Source organism: Macrosteles quadrilineatus, unplaced genomic scaffold (assembly GCF_028750875.1).
Source record: "Macrosteles quadrilineatus isolate MER2022 unplaced genomic scaffold, UCM_ALF_1.0 Scaffold_7__1_contigs__length_78375512, whole genome shotgun sequence".
In the NCBI taxonomy this organism is placed as follows: domain Eukaryota; kingdom Metazoa; phylum Arthropoda; class Insecta; order Hemiptera; family Cicadellidae; genus Macrosteles; species Macrosteles quadrilineatus.
The window spans coordinates 3,340,204-3,357,063 of record NW_026542600.1 but is presented as its reverse complement, the minus strand read 5'-3'; the positions used below and the strand labels follow the sequence as shown (position 1 = coordinate 3,357,063).

The 16,860-nt window shown below is 35.0% G+C and overlaps 1 protein-coding gene across 3 annotated transcripts in view; it reads right to left on the bottom strand.

Annotated features, from left to right (window-relative positions):
* LOC128998747 (microphthalmia-associated transcription factor-like) overlaps nt 1–16,860 on the bottom strand; it is an 89,894-nt gene that overhangs the window by 61,362 nt on the left and 11,672 nt on the right. For all 3 annotated transcript variants that reach the window (XM_054425078.1, XM_054425080.1, XM_054425079.1), the window contains exons 2-3: nt 15,732–15,981; nt 12,744–13,028 (exon numbers count right to left, since the gene is read on the bottom strand). In XM_054425078.1, coding sequence (XP_054281053.1) covers nt 12,744–13,028; nt 15,732–15,981 — 535 coding nt within the window. The remainder of the gene's footprint in view (nt 1–12,743; nt 13,029–15,731; nt 15,982–16,860) is intronic.

The window sequence follows — 16,860 nt, the reverse complement described above, 5'->3', positions numbered from 1 at the left end:
AACTAACAGTATAATTGAAGGATTGTTTAGAAAGATTTAGATTATTTCGGAAAATTCACGACCATACCGCTTGTCCCTGACCATCACGTTCATGATTCCTATCATAAAAATTTCAAAAATAAAAATATCGTCATATTTTAATGTTTTATATACAAAAGAAGCACACCTCTATACAAACATAAAAATTTTTCGGGTCTCAGGTAAGTTTTTTCGGAGTTATACAAACTTAAAAAGATTTTATTGGTTTTTTTCAATTTTTTGAGTTTTTTTATTTTTTTCTAGAAAGACCAAATATACCAAAAGCTCAGTGACCTTTTTATTGTATAATGGTCATAAAAGTAAATTAGTTTATAGCAAAACATAGTTATAAAAATAATATTAACTATTTTTAATATTCATTTAAACGTCTGTTATGGTCGTGACAGGATTTTGTGTTTTCCAATAAAGATGCTCTTTTTTAAAAAAAACTACCAAAGATATTGCGTTACCATGGACATTTTATGAAACTTCAAATGTTAATGAAATAAAAATAATAATAAAAGTTTTGAAAAAAGGGGAAAAAAATTTGCAAAGTGCTTTTTCTGAAAACGTACGTTTTTAAATTTTCACTCATTACCATTGACTATACACAGAATAGACTTCCCATGTAATGTAAAAATTTGAAGCCAAAAAACATGATGCAATCTGTTGGGATGGTCACTAACTAATAACAATATTCTGTGTTAAGTGATAAATCAATCAGCTGTTTGCTATGATACTGCATTGGTTTTCATTCATCTTTAACCCAGTACATTAGTAAACTCTGGTGAGATGGTCCTGAACTTCATCTATTTTTTTACTTCCCATTTTTGTATCACATGGGAAATCCATTCTGTGTATAGTCAATGATGTTGCCCTAAGCCCCTCTACCAACAAAAATACCCACCACCCTCTAACCAGCTGTAGATTAGTAAAATTTGTTTCTTTTATAGGAAAAATATTTTAATGGTCCATACTGTACTAGAAATTGAACCAACGGTTCGGAAGGCCGGTGTTTTACTCGTTGTAGAAAAGATTATGTATAAGTTAAGGTATCAGAATAAAGAGGATGAAATGTTCTGCTGTTCTTAGCTATAAAATCTTAATAAATTTTGGAATGCCAAAAACATCTTTTTTCAAACATTGAGTAACATCTAGATTGCCATTTATCTTTAACATTAGTCGAAAATGTAAAACAATGAGTTTGACGATTGTATTCTTCGTCACGAAAATTGTATCTTTTTTGTGCCTGGTTAATTTACAGACTGTGTTTGCATAAGCGATTAGTGTATTTAACTGAAAAAGATAAACGTGTATTGTGTAGTACCTGGATACATCCCTAACTTGTAATACTTAACTAACTTGCAACCCAACTTGCATTCCACAAACTGCTGAACCTCTCAAAAACACTTACACATGGCCTCTACTTGGCAAACATCACCGTATTTGCTCTAGCTGACAATGTTGGAAATTACGCTATTAACTACACTCTTCTATCAATGAATCAAAATAAATAAAGATGTCTAGAGTCAACACATATATGGAATTTAACCCCAAATATATAACCAATTTGTAGACATGGAAATTTGAGGTATGTAATATTCAGGGTTATATTACTGCTCTGTGTATGATATTTTATCAGCCAACTTCAGATCCAAAATAATTTTAAGACAATCGAGAACCAAAACTTACACACCCGCCTCGTGTCTTCACTGAGTCATGAGTAAAAATACCCTCACCACAGCAAACCAGCAGACTAAGCCATTTACATGGCTGGATTTCTAATAAAACATTCCCTGAATATTGTCAGATATATTTCCTATTTAAATAACATTAATTTAAATGATTACCTAGGTTTGCTGCTACAGGAAAGTTATTGTGGTGTGTTTTTTATTGAAATGATGATAGCTTAGTATGAAATAAACAGAATAGCCAACTTTGATCAAAATATATCCATAAACAAGCAAACTACAACAGTTTATTTATTCTCCATAAGAATAACATGTGAATTTTAAATTTAAAGTTTTTTTAATTATCTTTGTAACCGTTAGGCATATAACAACGCTTCAATATACAAAATTATTTCTTTTCTTTATGCTCCACAAAATGGTCTGGAAATAAATTGTGTTTTTAGAGTCGAAAATAGGAAAAATCAATTTTTACCCCATGAAAATCCCCATAAGCCCCGTTCCCACGCTCCGATCATGCTGGTTGGCAAACTCGTTCAAATAAACGTAGGTTTGCACGTTTGTATCAAATTTCATCCAAATCGGATCATTTTGCTCGAGTTATCGCGGTAACGGACACATATACATATGAATTTGAACGGAGGGTGTTTTTGGCCTCTGGGGACCTCAAAACGAAAAAGTAAATCGGTACCTCTTCTAGGTCTTACCATGAGACCTACGGTAATAGCTTATTTCGTATATGGGAAATTTGCTAATACACTTATTATCTATGATGAAAAACGTGATATCCTGTCCTTGAATATATTCACTATGTAAACAAAGAGTTTAAATTTAATATTGGGTTTACTGAATCAGTAATGTTATAACATTCAGTCAACTGTTTTAGTAAAGAAGAGCCATAACTGCATGATACACATTTGGCCGTTACATGAATAAATGATGAGTAAATACAAATGAATCGCTGTTACAATAATTGTTAATATACGTCATGAGTTTCATAAAGTAAAATTAGAAAGACACTCATAATAGTATGTTCATTTTTTAAATACAAACTGGAAGTCGTAAGAAGATAGTATTTTTTAAGATTAATGTATTGTGATATTGTAAAAGTAGTATGTATCTTTAAATAACGTTCATAAGAAAAACACAATTTTAAGGAAACTATAGGCCTGAACCGTATAACTGTAAACTTGAATGAAAGGTCAGAGTAATAAATTCTTAGCTGAAATGTTATTTTTTTTAAACCATCCCCTAAGGACAAGATCGTTAAGTAAAGAGCGTGTAAACCATTACATTTGTTTTATTTATAATTGCTTGATAACCTATTGATTTTTACCATAAATTTGCAATGTTTACATTTTACTAAAGTAATTACTTTTGACCCTGTCACACGTTGATTACTTTATGCTTTTGATTGTAAATTCATAGAGAAACAAGATATTCATTAAAATAAGCAGTACAATCGAGTTTACCTTGATAATTGATGGTGGGTGTGTGTGTGTGTGTGTGTGTGTGTAACTGTTTATACAATAAATTAAATGAACCACATTATTCTCTTCTTTGAAGCCAGGTAAGATTTTACACTTATTATCGATGAAAAAAATCATTAACTTATTTCATAACCAAACACTATAATTTAAATTACAGTACAACCCATCATATCCGACCATGATGGGACAGGGGCATGGTCGAATATCAGAAGGAGCGTATGGCGCGGTCTCGATGTACCGGTAATTGTATCTCGCAACCGTGGCAACACCCGTGAGCATGTCTTGGCAGTCCTGGCAACACAGATATTTGTTACCTGTGCTTGAAGCAACACCCATGATCGGATTTTTGGTTAATCGAACAAGCTCTGTGTTATCACCCCAGACAGGTAACACATAGACGGTCGGACACTAGGTCAGATACCCCAGATTAGTCAGTTATGCCAAGGTTAAGTATGAGGGATTTTACTGTATATCGATATGTCTTGATGACCAATAAAAATAAAACTCATAATTAAAAAGAAGGGCACTGATGTGGTTAATATAAGTCCTAAAACTTAATGTGTTCCTGAACGCCTAGAACACCTTCAGTACGCGCGTGTCAGTTGCCCGTGTCAGTTGTAACACAAAACAATTCCAAAAGAGCATCAACTCTAATAAAATGATACAATATTACTTACTAATATTATGTTATTAAAAAAATTACTTACGAACCTCGTTAACCAGCTAAGAAAATCCATGTATTACCTAGAACAATATGAAAAGTTAAAATCGGTGTCAAAGTTATTTTGCAACCTAACAATTCAAAATATTTTATATTTTAGTAAACTGCTGTCAGAATGAGACTGTCAGGTTAAACATTTTGACAGAACAAATTTCAAGAATACTCTTGATCTTTTTATAAGAACTGTAACGGTTTAGCCCTTAACAAACTGTCACTTAATGCTTATACAACAATCAACAACAATCAAAAACATGCACAACAACACGTATTTTGTCTTTTAAACTTGTAAGATAATTGTTTCTCAAACAATCTTTTATTTTAATATAAGAAGCCTAGACAGAAGAAAGTTCCCATGTTTGCTAACAAACAATTTTACAAACACCATTGACACTAACAAATTCAAAAAGGTATTACAAAATTATCCTTCAACAATAGTCCCATACCTCATTGAAGAGGTGTTTCCTAAATTTGCTTAGTCCGTTTATTTATTTAATTACCACTTATGTTCCATGTTTATATTTTAAATTGTTTATTTACTTTTAGACTGTTATAACTCCGCACAAGGTCAAGACTCCTGACACAATTCATTGTATGATGTACATGTATTGAATAAATAAATTGAATCGAAATAAATTCAAATCACTCATGTTTCCACACTTCAACTACTGCAGCACTGTGGTTAATGATATGACTGTGGCTTTGGCAACAAAATTACAACGAGCACAAAATTATTGTGTTCGATTCTTGTTCAATCTTTGACGTGATGATCATGTCACACCCTATTAAAATAATGAATCTATTTTGAAATTGGAATACGAATACTTTTCATTACTCATTCGGCCATCAGTCTTGGAATTCCAAATTATCTTGCAAAGAATTTTAAATTTTTGAATGAAAGAGGCGCAAGGGATACTCGCTCTGACTCGTCCACGCTCAGTGACGTAGCCAGGATTTCAAAATAGGGGGGGTCGACCAACCGGGGGGTCTGGGGGGTAAGGTAAAAGGGGGGTCCGGGGAAAATTTTAAAAATATAGGCCCTTAAACGGTCTTTTTTAGCTCTCTTGGCATTGAAAATAATCAACCCCAACGTCAATACAGTATCATTATATAATTTTACATTAAGACCGGAAGGGGGGGGGGGGTCCGGACCCGCAAGGACCCCCCCTGGCTAAGTCACTGCCACGCTTTGCATTCCTTATCACAGAACAACTGTTTGTAAAAATAATTTTTAGTAACAGCATGGCACTTATGGAACTCACATTAAATTCATAAAAAAAGGAATCCCAACTGGTAGTGGCGCTGAAAGGATATTACCTTGACCGGATGGCCGTGGCTTGGCAGGATGGCGTGCGTTAGGCCTAGATGCAGCAGAGGGTGTATGTGTGTGTGACTGTATGTTAGGGAAGATGAAATTAACTATGCTATTTTATAACTTGTTATGTTAAAAACTTTATAGTATTTTTTGTTGTTCAGAGGGATGAGGGAAATGCTCCCAACAACACTGAGAATCACAACACTTGACGCTAAGTATTAAAGTAAGGACAATTAATTTTTGATGTACAAAATGGGAAAGGGTTCCTACCACTGTAGACTCAATCTGTACCTTATTTTGTAATTCACATTTGTTATGACTGTTGGATTCAGTCTTCCCTTATAATTTGAACTTGCGGCAGGGTACAGTGTGCTAGTGAAATTGCTAAAGTTTGTGCTACTATTATTGGAGAAGGTTTTACTGTTGTTTTAATTTCTGCTGTATCCTTGCAGTAAAGTGAGTTCTAGAACTTTTAGACTGTAGCATAAAGCAAAAATGGTTGGTAAAAATTTTATGCTTAACCTTCAGAGCTTACTCATTGTCCTCTTGATATTTACCAACATTTTTTATGGTTAAAATGTATAAAAATGTATCGACACTATCAACCATTGTAGTATTCTTTGATAAACTATAAACATGTTAGACTAACTAACATATTTGATTACTAATCCAAAATCATACTCTATTACATGTTCATTCTTCATTAGTTTACAAGCGATTTATTTGATATGTTTATACATTGTAATTTAACATACCGTATCTTACTTTTTTCACGGAAAATAAATAAAAGAAATGTCTTATAACACTTAAAACATATATTTACGCTTATACTGTTACTCACAAGACGGTAAATAAACAGAAAATAATTATGGTAATTGGTGATCGATTTCGATTGGACACTCCAATCATCATCAGACCCAATAGGCGAATTACCTACCTACTTTTTTCACCGCTATGGTATATAGTGTTTGTTTGTATGACATCTTTTAAACACAGATATCTTCTGAAACATCTGTTCTAGAAAACCAATGTGGACAGGAATATGGAAGAGTGCTTTGGATAGCCAGACCCCCAGGAGTAGTTCGTAGTTCATATAGTATAACTTAATTGTAAAAGTAAAGCTGGTTGAAGAAGACTTGTTGAGATAACGATTACAAGACACATGTTTGTCTTATGTACTACAGCTGAGAGCTCACACCTGATAACAACTACCTGATAAACAACATACAAAACTCCTACTGTTATCTTTATCCTGCGATAAAACATGTGTTATCAGTTTATTCATTACAGTGACATTTTAAAGCTCTATTAAGATATATTCTCCGCTTTCTTCTAGTCTTGAAATGTCTAAGCTGAGTTTCAGATCAGAAACTTGAATCAGAAAAGCGTGTGTGTCAAATGTCCTGGATTTGATAACCCTAGCAAAAAGGTTTTGCTTTTAAGTCTAAAATAATAAAATAGAATAAAAAAAAGAGATGTGAACAGAGATGAGCATTACACTTAAGGTAAAGATCATTATCTCTGAACCTTCCAGCTAATAATTGGCTCATATGGACCATATAGGGTGTCCAACTGTTATACCAAAAGAAAAAATAATAGGGCCACTGTCAGAAAAGAACGGAGGCGCATGAAGTTTTAAGTTTGTTGGGGGTGCAAGGAGAAGAAAAATTCCCCACAAGGCAGGAGAGAGGGGCCTACAACGCGAGACATGCAAGTTGCGTGCCTGAAAAATAATGAACTAAAGTGGAAGAGGTCACTTTTATTGACTCAATAATATTACCTAATTTTCAAATACATTAAAAAAATCATGATTCTAGAGCAGTTTTTTTTTTTTTTTTTTTTAGGGAGAGGTGGGAAAATGCATTTATGCACACAGGTGGCTAGCCTGTAGTGTGGGACTCCAACGGGCTTAAGGCCCAGAGACTACCCACTAAAAACCTCCTCTACTCTTCGGACACTAGCCTGGGAACACTTGTCGCACTTCATCAGAACTAGGCCGAGTTTGCCTACGCCCGAGGGGCTTACGCCGTGTCTAGCCGTTTATTTCTTACAAAATCTAGACTGTGATCCGATCTAGATCGTTCTTTTTAGCTTGAAGGACATTCCGGACAAAGTGCGACCAACAGTCCCAGTTGTCCTCACCCTTCAGCAAGGTCTCACAAATCGATTCAATCTACAGCAGCCCAAGATGTTGAATGGCCTCCTGGCGAAGCATATCCCATCGTGGACAGCGGAAAAAAGTGTGTTCCGCGACGTCGGGAATGCATGGGCAGTAAATGCAGTCAGGTGAATTCGTTTTGGCCATCAAGTGCAGGTACGACTGAAAAAAGCCGTGACCTCACAAGAACTGCGTGAGGTAATACGCAGGACGGATTCTAGAGCAGTATGGACTGTGTCAATTATAGTGGCAAGCAAAATACACACAAGGACCTTCTGCACCACTTTCACTTTTGTTGTTTTGCACAGTTACCCCAACAATTAATTGCCTGTGGAATAATTTAGCATCACTAACATCTAGTGTGATTTTTGGGAGTCTTTCCCTCGTCTCTCTCTTTGTGTCATCCTGATCTATACAATCGTTATTAAGAAGAAATTGTGTACTCTCTTTTCAGAATGCAACCCATTGTAACACTTTATTAAATATTTATTGGTCATTAAATAACAGAGTTACAATAGACCTCGTCAACAATAAAAAGGTGCCAAAAAGGGCAATAGATTCTAGATAGTATAACATGGTCTATAACATGGAATCTTCACTAAATATAACAAAGACAACAAGAAAATAAATAGTTAAAAATCATTTGAAAAACACAGAACTATATACAGAAACAAAAAGTGAGGTACTTAAACAAAGTGTTTGAAAGACTAGGTAACAGTAGACTATAGGGACTGAGTTGACTATTACACAAATTGGTGAAAATACCTTCTATTACTTGGTGTTAATCAAACATTTGTCAGTTTTATCACCTCGAACTCAGTCAAAATGTCAACACACTTGAGTAGTGTGCAGATGACAGATTACCTGTTGTTGCCAAACGTACAATTTGAATACAAAGTAGACCTTGTTGTCTGAAAGTGGAGCTCAAAGAAAGTAGACCAGTCACTCAGGGGCCATTCTTGCACAGCCGCACTTTTGACTTTAAGACTTTTGGAATTTTGTCTTTAGACTCTTGGTACTTGTTCTTTAGACTCTTGGACTTTTGTCTTTAGACTCTTGGACTTTAGTCTTTAGAATCTTGGACTTTTGCAGGGCCGCTTCCATAAATGGGCACAGGGACGCAAGAGGTGTTAGGTTTGTTAGGGTTGCACGAAAGAGAAAAATTCCCCTACAAGGTCAGGTGGATTATCTCTTGGGTCCATAAAACATCACATGCAAATCACGGGCCTGGTCTTTTGTATTTTTCTTTAGTCTAATAGACTTTCGTCTTTTAGCTCTTGGAATTTTGTTTTTAAACTCCTGGATTTTGGTCACCAATCACTTGGCCCTGGGATATGGACACTTAGATTTTTTCTGTGAGGACATACAATGTGTAGTAGCTAGGTAGTGGATTTTAGGAAAACATTGTATCATATAATTTGTATAAACCAACATTGCCAAATAATTCACAAGTTACTTCTGGACAGGTTAATGTCTTATAACTTTTTGGTAGCAAGAAGAAAAAAAACTCGCCGAATTACACAAGTATTTGTAATTAATTCAAGCATTTATATTGTATAATTAAATATACAAATTATTTGAATGGTTCTATGTTATTTTGGAGATCCACTTAGCGAATTAGGGCAAAAAATCTCTTTCGGGTTGGACAAATAATTGTCTGAAGACTTAAAAATAAACTAACTTTAAATTTTTACAGTATGAAGAATCAGTTAATTGAAGCATGTTTAGTCCATGGTCAAAATCCAAGGGCTCTAAAAAAATTCTATTGTTTAAACAATTAAATAATATACAACTGAAAATACTTGTAGAAGTAGGAGTATTAATAAATCTATTTCATGGTAAATTAATATTATACTTATTAATGAATACAAACAATGGAAAAAACGTGGCTTTAAGACCAGCTGTGGATATCACAAAGATTGTATGGACATTTATTGGCACCTTCAGTTTCAGTCTCCGTGATTTGCAGTACACGCCTGCATAGCGTTTGTAAGAGACTAAATGAAGGCACATCATTGGATCTTTGGACCTTATTTTTTATCTTTGGATCTATTTACAATGGGGGTTTTACTATTGATCCTCCACCATTTTATATTATTCTTATTCAACATTTAATTTAGAACACGAAAATGACATCATCTACTCAAATCCATTTTCAGGTAATTGAGCAATTGCTGTATTAAGTTAAAAAACATGGTTATTTTTGAAAAACCTAAAATAATTCATTGGGAAGCTAATTTTTAGACTTGGAACATCTTATATCCATCATCACACTTCATTTACTTTGTACTTACACCAATTATTTTTTGTCACACCGACTGCCAATCAACCGTATAACGTAAGCATGTTGTTAGGAATTAGATGAAAATTATTAATTATTTTTAGTGAGTTTTCAGTAGTCTTGGTTTATATTTTAAGTAATTAATGGGTTTTTTAATTGTTAAAAGATACGTAACGTAGGACACAAAGTATTTTTCCGGGCGCTTGTTTTTATAGAAAACTATGCGATATCGACAACCAGCAGCTTTAGGAGTAACAGTACCTCATGTGCATAATTCAAGGAACATTATTTTAATCTCACACCTCCCTAAGAAAGCCCTTATTAACTAGTTGAAGCCCGAAGAGATACCAAGTTCAAAAAGATCGAATGAGAAATAGCTCAAATATTATGATTTTTAGTTGTAAAATGGGGCAAACCTGACTAGCTTCTGCCTTATTCAACCCCATTTTACAACTAAAAATCGTAATATTTCAGCTATTTATTATTTGATCTTTTTGAAAATGGTATCGTTTGATAATATAATTAAAAATGCTAAATAAAGGTGTTCTTGCCATTTTTTCTTAAAACCAGCCATTTTTGAGTAATTTAAGTTTAAAAATTTTAAATGGCTGCCATTTTCGAATCCAAGCTGAATCAAGATGATTTTATTCTTCTCAAAGGTTGCATTCCTCTTAAACCTTCTGACCCTTCTTTTATTTTTGTGTCCTCCTCTATGCCCACCTGAGTTATCTATTTTGATTTTTGTTATTACTTCTTTATCTCTAAGAAAGCTCTCATAGTTTTTTTTTTGTTTTTTTTGTTTTTAGCGAATTTCCCTATAGGGAAGTAGCTATTACCGTAGGTGGCACGGTAACACCTAGACCCGGGACCGATTTACTTTTTCATTTTGATGTCCCCAGAGGCCAAAAACACCATTCGTTCAAATTTTTATATATGTATATATATATATATATATATATAGACTTATATATATATATATATATACGTCCGTGAACGCGATAACTTGAGTAATTTTTGTCCGATTTTGATGAAATTTGGTTTAAAGGTGTAAAGCAGGATAAACTTGAATGAGTTCGCGAACCAGCACGATTGGACCATGGGAACGGGGCTTTACGGGGGGTTTTATGGGGAAAAATTGGTTTTTCTCACTTTTGACCCTCAAAACACAAAATTTCCCGATTTCTCTTTAGACCTTTTTAAAGAGCTTAAAAAAACAAATAATTTAGTATATAAAAGTATTTTTGTTCAATTATTAGTAACGGAGAAAATTTAAAAAATTGTAAATTTAAAATTCCCATGTTATTCTTATGGAGAATATTGTCAAATGTTGTAGTTTGCTTGTTTATGGATATATTTTGATCAAACTTGGCAAATTTATTTATTTTGTACTAAGCTATCAATATTTTACTCAAAAACACACTTTATTAGTTTCCTTGTAGCAGCAAACCTAGGTACTCGTTAAACCTAATGTTATTAAAATATATTTAACTGAAAATCAATTCAGACAAATGGAAATTCGCTTAGTCGGCAGGTTTGCTGCGGCGGGGGTATTTTATTTAGTTTGGACACTCTGATTACCACCATTGTTTTGGGGTGTACATCTTTTTTACGGATTCTGCTTTCAAATACAATTAGATTTATTCAAGTGGCTGTGAAGTCACGGTGACAAATAAGTCTGGTCTTTCCCCATTATAATTACTTTCATATCGCTATTATGATGTTGTATTACCTTCTTCCTTTTTTTACTCGATTCAACAACAACATGTACTGTGTGTGCAATGATAAATGATTCGTCAGACTCTCATATCTGGGTATGGTACTGTTGTAGGATTTATCAGCAGCTGTTATCTACTTCCTTCCTAACCTTGAAGAGCAGACTGGTACATTGTCACAACATTTGTTACAATGTCCATCATTGAACATTAAATAAAATTATCCTAAATGGAGGGTTTGATAGGGCCATAAGTATGATGCTCATTTTACGCTCATATTAGGGCCTACCCTTAGAACCCTTAGAACCTAACAAATTGTGAATTTCCAGTTATGTAGATTTTTTAAACAATTCTAGATAAAGAACATATTTATTTGAAAATTTTTTGTTGAATATTTGGTTTTGACACTTTGCAATGCTTGTTGGAACAAGATTGTGAAATTCCAGTAGGGGAGTCCATTGAGGCCCTCTTCAGCTCCTGATAGGATAAGACTTTGACATGTGTAATACATAGCCGTTTGTGAACCCTATGTACATTTCGTCAGATTATGTGGCATCTTCAGGGGGTCTTCTTACGCTATCTTCATATCACTGTCACTATTGTACTTCAAATATTCACTCAATTCACTGGTATTGCAGTTAGGTGGAGCGAGTAACGTTATGACGGACACACAATGATTCTTTGTCCGTTGTATTTATTGGACAGGAGGTGTAGAAATTAGAGGTGTTCGACGGCTGAGGGTAGGGACGTACAGGTTAATGATCGGGCGGATGCTTTGATCTCAGAGTGTTGCCAGTTTGTTGCTGTGTTTCCAGTTTTATCATTATCACCATCCTACATTAAGTTGTAAGTTCAAGAGCTGGTTGAGTTTGGAAGTTGTTATATCCATTAAAATTTGCATGCTTGTATTTAGTAACTTTCTTATACATTCAGTAATGGTTTTGTTTAGAATAGTGAGGAAAGCGGAGAAAGACCTCCCACCAACTGAGTCTCCCATATGTCCATTGTCAAGCTACTCGCTCAACCTGACTGTGATATGCCAGTGACGTGTGTAAATATTTGTAAATATAGACAATAGTAGTGATATTAAGATAATACAAGATCCTCTGAAGATGTCACACAAGCTGGTAAAAGGTATAAACTTTTAGATCAAGAACTGAGGCAATACTAAGGAAATAGCTAATATGATTCACTTCTTGAACCTGGCATAATCAACAAATATACAAAGCAAAAATTAAAAGCAGCATTCAATGGTATGGGTCGGTATTGTGGTACAGGTAGTTGGTGTGGGCTCAGGTGGTGAAACTTGAATAGAATGGTTTGTGAAGAAAGGTTCAAAGGTGAAACATGCTCATGTACATACCTCTGACACACTGGTGGCAACTGAGCTGAGTCCAGGAGACATGGGGACGTCGGGGCTCAGTGGAGGCCCCGCTGTGTATGTGTGGGGCTGAGGCGGAGGTAAGCTGTTGGTATGTAGTGGTAGTGACGGGGCCGGGGTCTGTGCAGGTGGCATACTGCTGGCCTGAGACATCGGGAGAGACGACCTTCGCAACTGAGCCATCTCGTCCCGCAGGTATTGCCGCACTTGCATCTTTTGTTTTTCAACCACATGGTATTGTGTTGGGTTCTCTAGAACTGATTTCACCTGGAACCAAAACATGGTCAAAGACTATGGAAGGATAATTTTTTACAGTATAAGGACAACAATATTTAAACCACTTAAAATTACCTTAAAACCTTGATTTTTAGATTAAGTAGGTTTATGGTGATTATTTGCTTATCTAATTATTCTGTACTACAAAAATGTGCGACTGGGAGTAACGCAATACAGTAGAGTCCCACAAACTCGGCGTAATGTGGATTGGAAGGGGGCCGAATTTGTGAAATGCCGGATTATTGGGAACTAGGGTTAAAAATAAGATCAATACAATTTTAAAGCTTTTTAACCGCCTTTTTTATATAACAAGCCAGTATTAAGTGATCAGATATAGTACAAGATCAGATATACAAGATCAGATATAGTCACTTAATACTGGCTTGTTATATAAAAAAGGCGGTTAAAAAGCTTTAAAATTGTATTGATCTTATTTTTAACCCTAGTTCCCAATAATCCGGCATTTCACAAATTCGGCCCCCTTCCAATCCACATTACGCCGAGTTTGTGGGACTCTACTGTATTGCGTTACTCCCAGTCGCACATTTTTGTAGTACAAATCCTTGGTACAGAGTTGTGAATTATATGACTTGAGCTGGCTTGAGTCAATGTTTAACTCGGACTCAAAAAATCACTAATTATCATAGCCAGGTGATGGCCGAGTTTTCCAGACTGCCGAGTTATCGAGTGCCGAGTTTGCGGGATTCTACTGTATTTAAATTCCAGTTATTTTCATAAAAAGTATAAGAGCTGTCGATAAATTTAGGTCTTTGCCAAGCTACCGTTGCGGCATAGAGAGCTAGATAAAAACTGACACAAGCACTGTAATCTTTACTTCATCCACTACTCCTCTTCCAGCAGGCTACTGCTTCCATCAAACTTGTAGTCTATAGTAGACGAGTACTAGCCTATATGAATGAAAATCAACGCTCCCACCAAGTATGAATCACAATCTGTGATTAGGTTTCTCTGAGAGGCAACCGCTGTTGCAGTCCACCGAAAGTTGACGAATGTGGATGAAGGTAAGCGTTGGAGAATCTTTGTAAGGAGAAGGTTGAATTCTGAGGTGGTTTTGAACATTAGCCGTGTACATTGCAGTGTAGGCTCGCTGCAGTTGTTTATCAGTTTCGCTAGAGGAATGTTGCAAACGAGTCGTGGTATGTCCAAAGAAGAGATTCCCTAACTGATAGAGGACGTCTGTATGAGACTAAGGACAACAGTAATTCCTACTAGTCTTAAACACGCAGGAATGTCAGTCAGGAAGGAAGATTTCTTCAACTTTAATCACCGCATTGATAGAAACTGATAAACACAGGTTGTACATGATGACACTTTTATGCATACCCATCTGTTAACTTTCAACAGATTTAAATAACGGCAGACGCTTTGAACCCAAAAATTTAACAACAGAAGTTGTTTTGAGTGATTTTTACTCGGCGGGAGCAACATTTTCCTTCACATCGTTTTTGGCTACTACGATGAGACTATTAGGCAGAACACATTATTATTATTATAATTATTGTTTTACTAGGCAGAAGATGGGAACCGTCTAGGATAAATAGTGGATGAAGTAAAGAACACTACATTAGTCTCATATTTTACACTGCTAGGTTGTGACGTGGGCACCCTCAGGGGGGTCCACTTGCACCCCCCTGGCTATAAAAATTAGGAAATAAATTTAATACCTGAAATTTTCTGCAATTTTCATAATGGCCAATTTACGAATGTATTTTCAATTAATGTTTAAATCAAATAAGTAGGGGAGGCACAGACGTACTACTCTTATACTTTATAACAACATTTTCAAAACATCAAGTTCTTGGATGTTTCTTAATTCAACTGTGAATTATGTTCCTTTCTAAATTGTTTAGCTCGTGGATTTAACCATATAAATTACACATAACTTAACTTTAAATAGCTCTTACCATCCTTCCTTCCCTCCCTCGGGCATACATATTACATATTTTTTTTTACTGCATGTAATACAGTAGTGCATACAGTATACATTGCGTAAAATAATTTGTCACGCTAACTTTGGACAAAGAAATGGTATTAAACTGCCATTTTGGAGACTTAGTTTACACAAATTGTTCGGGGGGGGGGGCCTGAACCCCCCATACCCCCTGGTTCGCCCCCACCCTTGTGACTGTTCCTTGATGCACAATATTCATTTTTATTTGGAAGCTTTATATGAGTTAACAATTCGTTTAAAAACAGTATATTCAGAAATTTGCCAAGGGGAAGGCCCCTGGACCCCGGATGTTTGTTATCTATTGCACCGCCTGTTCCAAATCCTGCGGGCGCCCATGGTTGTGACGCAAAACCTTAATTTATGGACAGGTCTCGCACTGATGGTTTTTGTTGTGTAAGTATCTGTAGGTATTTTATTTTAATCCAATTCTCCTCAAATCAAAACCTATTAAATTTGTTCCTAAACAAACATTTATAATTTAATTTTAGTGCTTGTCTACTCAGCAAAATGTTGCTCTATCATAATATCCAGAGGTATTACTTAAGATCTAAATAATAATTGAAATGTTTAAGGATGTTTATGGTTTGAGGAATGTTTAAAACTTTTGAAATCTTTTCAAAATTTTTGACTTTTTATGAAGGAATTTTGGTTTAAATTGTATATTTTAGGAGAAAATGTGCCTGGATTCACTAGAGCTTTTCTAAACTACAAAGTTGTAATACCTTAAAAACTTGCGAAGGCACATCAAAATGGACTCCAACATTGTGAGGAACTCTGGGGAAAGACCTTGTTTGTTTTTCTTGTAATCTACTTTCCGCTTCTTGTCTCTCTTTCTCACTTCTTTCCTGTTCTAATCTCTGTTTCTCTTTGAGTTTTTGTTCTTGTTTAATTTCTTCAAGCGCTTTCTCTTTCATCAACAGTTGCTTCGAATGTGTTCTGGTGGTAGGAGTTGCGGTCTTGAAGGTCGGTGGACTGAAAAATAACCCATTTAGTATTGAACTCACTCATCACTCTATTATTATTAGATGTCAGAAGACAAACGGGAAGCCTGGCTAGGAACTGCTAAAACATGGTACATAGACTGGCAATAAAGCAGGGCTTGCCCAAGCTGGTTGAGAGGGCAATGTGGTTTTACTTTTAAAGGCAATACAGTATGCCTATGTAAGAAATCTTTAAGGCAGGGGTTACACAAATTTACTCTAATCCTTCATACAGTAACATAAATCAGGTTATATTTTAAATAACACCCTATAGTCCAGTGAATAGAGGTATGTTAACTTACAAACGGTCCGGTAAGTCTAAATTTTTTATATGTTGTCTAGGATGGTAAGTAGGTGTTAAAACCGCAAAATGCACAATTCTACCCCCTCCGCGCCCGCCGCCATATTGAAAAATCGAAAAAATCGGTACTTTCTAGAGATTTTCACCTATATCTCCGTTTTGGTGCGTTTTAGCAAAAAATATGTAATTGCAATGTTGTAGACAATTAAATTTCCTATAATATAAGTATAACAATTTGGTTCTAAGACTTATGGATACAAAAATATTCAAATTATTTTACAATAAAACGTAATTTTTTTTGTTATTTTGCCAAATCTCGTTCTTTAGATCTCTGTAATTCAACAATTAAATATTCTAGGATAACAAGTATCCCAATCACATGTATAGAGCATTTAATTACCTACAAAATGCTTCTATTCTTTAGGCCAACCGTTTGATGTGGGGCTGAATAACAAACAAAACAAATTAAAAGAATTGGTCTATTTTTTTGCTTTTGTGACCTAAAAATTAACAAATTAACTTTCAGTTTTCGGTTTAATTTTCAGTTAATGAAACCATACTTACTGTACT